The following is a 7274-nucleotide window of genomic DNA, read 5'->3' as shown; positions in this document are numbered from 1 at the left end:
GAAAGAAAGAAAGAAAGAAAGAAAGAAAGAAAGAAAGAAAGAAAGAAGAAAGAAAAGAAAGAAGAAGAAAGAAGAAAGAAAGAAAAGAAAGAAAGAAAGAAAGAGAAGAAGAAAGAAGAAAGAAAGAAAGAAAGAAGAAAGAAAGAAAGAAAGAAAGAGAAAAAAGAAAGAAAGAAGAAAGAAAGAAAGAAGAAAGAAAGAAAGAAGAGAAAAAGAAGAAGAAAAAGAAAGAAAGAAAAAAGAAAGAAAGAAGAAAGAAAGAAAGAAAGAAAGAAAGAAGAAAATAAATCTTTTAAAAATATCTAACAATTAAAATTTACATTTCTATTCTTTGCCTATGGGAAGAAGTTGTCTAATTTTCTTTGTTTCAGTCAGAAACTCTGGAGAGGTGATTTCAGTCCAATCCAGAAAAGCACTCCAGAAGGTTTATGTATTTATTTACTTTTTTATTGAATCTTAACCATGATTTTAAACATAAGAGGCTAGAGAAACAGTACAGCCTTGCATGTGGCAGACTCAGGTTTGATCCCTGAAGTCCCCATGTGGTTCCTTAGCTTGTCAGGAGTAATTTCTGAGTGCAGAGCCAGGAGTCACCCCCAAGTGCTACTGGTTGTGGCCCCAAAATAAAAACAAATATAAAGTTATTCATAGTTGAGATTTTGACATACTAAAGATTTTTAATATAAATCCCAAAGAAAAAGAGGATTGGATTTTACATGCCACTTTACAGGAATTAAAATGTTGATGAATATAGTCTTTCCTTTGAACATTTTATAGGAACATTATGGAGTTATTACAGACGGATGTTAAAATAATCACTTACTTTGAATTCTTATCAGTATCTGTAAGAAAAAAATAAAAATCAGTTAATATAACAAAAATGCAACTTAGTCATTAATTTGTTCTGGAAAAACTTTTCTACAATTGATTTAATTTTTCATTCATGGACTATTTTAAGATGATTATTTTTATTTTTCTCTCTTCCCTATTCTCATGTTCAGTCTCATTCTTTCAATCATAGAAGATACTCGGATATAATACTTTGGCTTCACTACATATTTCAATTTTTCTCTAAGATGAATATTTTGTGTTTCTGATTGAAATGAAATCCTGAGTCTCCAAATTAACTCAAAAGTCTGTTTTTTAAACTACTAAACACAGTATTATTCATTTATTTTCTTCAGAAACATCAAAATTTTCTATTAAATATATAAATCATTGGAGTTGGAGTGATAGTACAGCAGGTAGTGATCTGGCCTTACGTGTGGCTGACCCATGTCTAGCATCTCATATGGCCCTCTGAACTTGCTAGGATTGATTCCTGAGGCAGAGCTGGGAATAACCACTGAGTGGCCCCAAATTAAAAAATAAAGAGGAGCCACAAATTAACAATAACAATAGAACATTATTGACACTTCAATGCCAGTGGTATTCAAAGAACTGTGCTGCATATAATTTTTCCTAGCAGGGATCAGAGCAGATGTAGAGAAGGAACTGAAAGTGAGGGCATGAGTACAAGGAAATCATAAGTAAAGGAACTCAGTATCTTAATATTACTTGTTGCCATTCATCCCCACACCCTGGATCTCCTTAACTTTTAGCTTAGTTTAGTTTAAGAGGTTTAGGAAACCACTCAAGGTTAGGGGCACATGTTTCACATGATCTGAGAGTGGAAATTGAATCTCATTGACACTGTACTGCTAAGTGTAATCCTAAGCATGGCCAAGTGGTCTTGGTAGGCCAAGTAAGCATTGCCAGGGTGACTCTAGTGTCCCTTGTACCATGGGGCTTGAGTAACTCTCTATCCTTGGCTACTAATATTTAGCTGAGAATACCAATGGGACAAAATCTCCAGAAGCAGCCCACAGACCACTAAACTCCATTTGGGAAATCTTGGAAAGCTTCCCTCCAAAAGAAAATAATTGAAGTTAGAATAAAGTATCATAATAATGTAAATATTAACCTCTTTGGGTTAGCAAGAACTGGACTAGATTATGAGCCCATTAATTATTAATCATGTGATCTTTGACAATTTTTTAAAATTTAATTTGCTTCTTTTTAAGAGCCTGTATCTTATAGATGACATAGCTGATTATAAAACATTTGTTTCCAGGTAAGTGGGAGCAAATTTATTTTAAAAAAGAAAAAAAAAAGAAGAGAGAAAAAAGGAGAGTACAGCAATAAGTTAATTTGCAAAAATTGTTGTATCCAATGAGGTCATTAAATCATAGTTAGAAGATTTAATAATCTCATTTCTAGTTTACCATTCTCACATTTCATTTGTTTCTGAACATTAGGAGACTTCAGACACACTGTGGGGTCTAACTTGTCATGTTTCTATGGGATTGACAGTATTCAGTAAAAATAGAGTTAATTTGTGGCTCTACAGTCTTGGACTTTCAAGCACTATTGTTGAAACTGAAGCTTGTGTGGGGCTTGTTTTTGACTGTCACGTTTTCTGGAAGGTGAGAGGAGGGTCCCCACACTCAATCCAAAAAACGTCCCAGTGATACCAATCCAAATATTGGAATATCTGGAGTTTTTGTCAGATTGGTTTCTCTGCAGAGAGTTGTAGAAATCTTTGCCATATTTTTAAACAATGGTCACCCTTAAGTCCCAGGACATGCAGTGCTAGAGATATTCCTTTGAACTATCTCCCTGGCATAACTTATTCCAAGTATTTTGTTTTAAAATTTGTATTCAGAGGCCAAGGGAGCGCACCCCCAAAAAACTGCATTTTGAAGCTGCCCAGTGAGTAAATTCTAGCTGTGGGGTCGCTGTCTAATAAGCTGAGCTCTCTGGCCTGCGGAGGTTCTGCCCTACTGTGCCTTTGTTCACTCTGAGGAATTCAAGGGAAATTTCTCCTGTGCCTGTCTGCCTGTGTTTCTGAATCCCTGAAGGTCTCCTCAGAGGCCTAGAGAGCGCACCCCCCAAAAAACTGTCAACTAGAGGCAGCAGAAGAGTGCGGCTGCTTCACTACACAACCACGCACTCTTTCTAACCAATGAACCCCAATACAACACGCAGGAAAAACCACACTACAAGCGTGACAATGGGGAAACCTTGCATGCAAACACCATCCACAGAGAATGAAGACGAAAGCTCGGATGACCTAATAAATTCTAACCACCTGGTTAACCTCTCGAATAAGGAACTTAAAATAGCAATATGGAAGATGTTTGAAGAACTCAAAGAAAGCATAGATTGATCTGAACAGAACACAAAGACAGAAATCAGAAAACTCCAAACTGAAATAACAGATCTGAAAAACATGGTAGCTCAACTGAAAACCTCAATGGATGGCCTCGCCAGCAGGGTAATAGCAGCTGAGGAGAGAATCGGAGTACTGGAAGATGTGATGCAGAAAAACTCAACACAACAGAAGAAATTGGAAAAGAACCTTAAGACAAATGAACCGGCAGTGAAAAAAGTACTCAAGGAATGTGAACAGATGAAAATAGAAGTCTTTGATAAACTCAACAGAAACAACATAAGAATCATTGGAGTCCCAGAGACCCAGGTAGGAGATCTCCAGGAAGAATCAACTGTCAAAGACATCATCAAAGAGATACTCCCAGAGTTAAAGACTACATGTAATCCAATACTGCATGCCCAAAGAGTACCAGCTAAAGAGACCCAAGAAAAAACACCCCAAGACACATCCTCGTTATAATGACAAATCCCACAGATAAGATAGAATACTGAAAGCAGCAAGAACAAAAAGGAAAATTACATTAAAAGGAGCTTCCCTAAGACTTACAGCAGGCATGTCTCAAGAAACTCTCAAGGCCAGAAGACAGTGGTGGGATATTGTGACAAGACTGAATGAAATGAATGCCTCACCGAGCCCAACTCAAGTTCAGGTTTGAAGGAAGAATACATAACTTCATGGATGAACAACAGCTCAGAAACTTCACAGATGATAAACCAGCCTTAAAGGAAAAACTGACAGGTCTATTCTAAGACAGGATAGACTAACAAACACAGCAAACTTATCTACAAAGATGACATTAAATCCTATGACAATCATCTCCCTCAATGTCAATGGACTAAATTCACCAATTAAAAGACACAGAGTGGCAAAATGGGTCAAAAAGATGAATCCAACTAGATTGAGAAAGGTTCCTTCCATTCTCATCTTGCTGAGAGTTTTGATCAAGAATGGGTGTTGGACCTTATCAAATGCTTTCTCTGCGTCTATTGATATGATCATGTGGTTTTTATTTTTCTTGTTGATGTTGTGTTGAAGATCTTTGCATCAGCATTCATCAAGGATATTGGTCTGTAATTTTCTTTTTTGGCAGCATCTCTGTCTGGTTTTGGTATCAAGGTGATGTTGGCTTCATAAAGCTATTTGGAAGTGTTCCTGTTTTTTTGATTTCATGAAAGAGTCTAGTTGAAGCCATCTACCACAAGCCTATGGCAAATATTATCCTCAATGGAGAAAAACTAAAAGCCTTTTCTCTAAATTCTGGTACAAGACAAGGCTGTCCGCTCTCACCACTCCTCTTCAACATAGTACGGGAAGTTCTTGCTATAGCAATCAGGCAAGAAAAAGATATCAAGAGAATCCAGATAGGAAAGGAAGAAGTCAAGCTCTCATTGTTTAGCAGATGACATGATACTCTACTTAGAAAACCCCAAAGACTCTACCAAAAAGCTTCTACCAAAAAGATTGGCGCACATCACAAAGAATGAGAACAATCAGTGCTGGCGGGGACGTGGAGAGAAAGGAACTCTTATCCACTGCTGGTGGGAATGCCATCTAGTCCAACTGCTATGGAAAGCGATATGGAGATTCCTCCAAAATCTGGAAATTGAGCTCCCATTCAACCCAGCTATTCCACTCCTAGGGATATACCTAAGAACACAAGAATACAATACAAAAACCCCTTCCTCACACCTATGTTTATTGCAGCACTATTCACAATAGCCAGGCTCTGAAAACAATCAAGATGCCCTTCAAGAGATGAATGGCTAAAGAAACTATGGTACATATACACAATAGAATATTATGCAGCTGGCAGGAGAGATAAAGTCATGAAATTTTCCTATACATGGATGTACATGAAATCTATCATGCTGAGTTAAATAAGTCAGAGGGAGAGAGAGACACACACAGAATAGTCTCACTAATCTATGGGTTTTAAGAAAAATAAGTCAATTTTGCAACAATCCTCAGAGACAATGAGAGGAGGGCTGGAACTTCCAGCTCACTTCATGAAGCTCACTACAAAGAGTAGTGAGTGAAGTTATAGAAATAACTACACAGAGAACTACCACAATCATGTGAATGAATGAGGGAACTGGAAAGCCTGTCTGGAGTACAGGTGGGGGTGGGGTGGGGAGGAGGGAGATTTGGGACATTGGTGGTGGGAATGTTGCACTGGTGAAGGGGGTGTTCTTTACATGACTGAAACCTAATCACAATCATTTATGTAATCAAGATGTTTAAATAAAGGAAAAAAAGAAGAAGAAAGGAGGGGAAAAATAATAGACTAATTACAATAGCTCAAACTTGAACTCAGCTTGCATAACCACTGGAAGAAGCTATAATATGTCTACTCAATAGAATACTACCCTACCATCAATAGAATACTACCCTACCATCAAAAATATAAAATTATGCCTCTTGGGACAAAAAGATGAGCATAGAAATGATTATGCTATAGGAAACAAATAAGAAGGTAAAAGCCACTATCAAATTATTTTTTTAATATGTGGGATTTCAATTATTAAGGTAAAAAAATACTGTCAAAAAAAAGAAACTCCTATATTTGCTCAGACTCTGTGTCCTTCACCCTTACAAGGTGACACATATTCTTCCTTTGTTTTGTTTTCTTGTTTGTGGGCCACACCCAGAGATGCTCATAGCTTACTCCTGGCTCTGCGCTCAGAAATCAGTCCTGGCAGGCTCAGAGGACTATATAGGATGACAGGGATAAAACCTTACCTACTGTATTATCACTCTGGCTCTGGACTTGTTTTTAAAAGCAATTTATCTCACCACACAATTCACATTTTTTAAATAATTTTTGTTTCCTAAAATGCATATCACTTGATAACACTGTTTTTCTCTTTTAATAGCTTGTAATAAACATTTTTGCAATATGTTTGCAAAAAAAATTATAGTGGTTACTAGAGGGCTAGGAGGAGGGTATAAACCAATGATAAATCAACTAATATAATTTTAAAAAAGTGATTCCTGAGTGTAGTGCATGGTTTGCACTGATTACTTTGCTGGTACTGAGATTGTATCTCTTTCTGGCCACCAAAGCCTTTTACAGTTTTTGTGAGGAAAAACTGTCATTAAATGATCACTAACTCATCAATTGTGACAAAATATAAATAAAAGTGAATAAAGGCAATAAAGTCAATGCAGAAACCACCCTGCTTAAACTAGAAATAGATGTTTATAGATGACATGCCTTCCTTCACCCCTATTTTATACATTTCTATCTAGCATTTTCACTTATTCTATGGATTCTAGAGAATTACCCAGTTAGGAAATAATTACTTTTCAAACAAATTCTACATATTATTGCTGATTTCTTTTTATGTTCCTTGAAGTATTGCTGGTTTGTTCCACTTTTATTTTCACTTCTCTTTGTACAAGAGACAGTAAGGACATGAGTAAGACATGTAAGCTACTTACATGATTCATCTGATTCAAAAGCATGATTCTCTTCTCCAAATTTCTTCACACCGCGAAGAATAACAGCTTCAGGCATGATAACTACAACCTGCAGTTGACAGTTTTAAAAAAATTAAATAATAATAATTATTACAATTTTTCTTTTATCTTTAATCAAAATAGCAATTAAATGTTAATTTGGTAAAAGAAATACCTATCACTAAACATCTCAAAGAAAAGTAGGCTTTTTGTTTGGGGGAAGCCCCTGGCAGTGCTTGAGGTCTATTTTTGTCTCTGTGCTCAGAAATCACTACTGGCAGGGCTTGGGGGACCATATAGGATGACACAAATTTAACCCAAGGGCTGGAGATAGCATGGCGGTAAGGCATTTGCCTTGCATGCAGAAGTTCTGTGGTTCGAATCTCGGCATCCCATATGGTCCCCCGAGCCTACCAGGAGCTATTTCTGAGCATAGAGTCAGGAGTAACCCCTGAGCGCTGCAGGGTATGACCCAAAAACAAATAAACAAACAAAAAAATCACAGAAATTTATCCCAAGTAGACTGTATACAAGGTAAGTGCCCTCTTTGCTGTACTATATCTCCAGCTCCAGGCCCCATTTTCTTTTTATCAACTCTCTA

The 7274-nt window shown here is 36.8% G+C and overlaps 1 protein-coding gene across 1 annotated transcript in view; it reads right to left on the bottom strand.

Moving 5' to 3' along the window:
- The window catches only part of ABCB11 (ATP binding cassette subfamily B member 11), a 90238-nt gene extending 83489 nt beyond the window's left edge, over positions 1 to 6749 (bottom strand). The window contains exons 1-2 of the mRNA XM_049773529.1: positions 6656 to 6749; positions 824 to 842 (exon numbers count right to left, since the gene is read on the bottom strand). Of these exons, the coding sequence (XP_049629486.1) occupies positions 824 to 842; positions 6656 to 6731 (95 nt within the window). The 5' untranslated portion in view covers positions 6732 to 6749. The remainder of the gene's footprint in view (positions 1 to 823; positions 843 to 6655) is intronic.
- Between the last annotated feature and the right edge of the window lie 525 nt (positions 6750 to 7274).

This window comes from Suncus etruscus, chromosome 5 (assembly GCF_024139225.1).
Source record: "Suncus etruscus isolate mSunEtr1 chromosome 5, mSunEtr1.pri.cur, whole genome shotgun sequence".
Classification (NCBI taxonomy): Eukaryota; Metazoa; Chordata; class Mammalia; order Eulipotyphla; family Soricidae; genus Suncus; species Suncus etruscus.
Note: the sequence above shows the minus strand (reverse complement) of the source record. Positions and strands in the feature narration are given on the sequence as shown.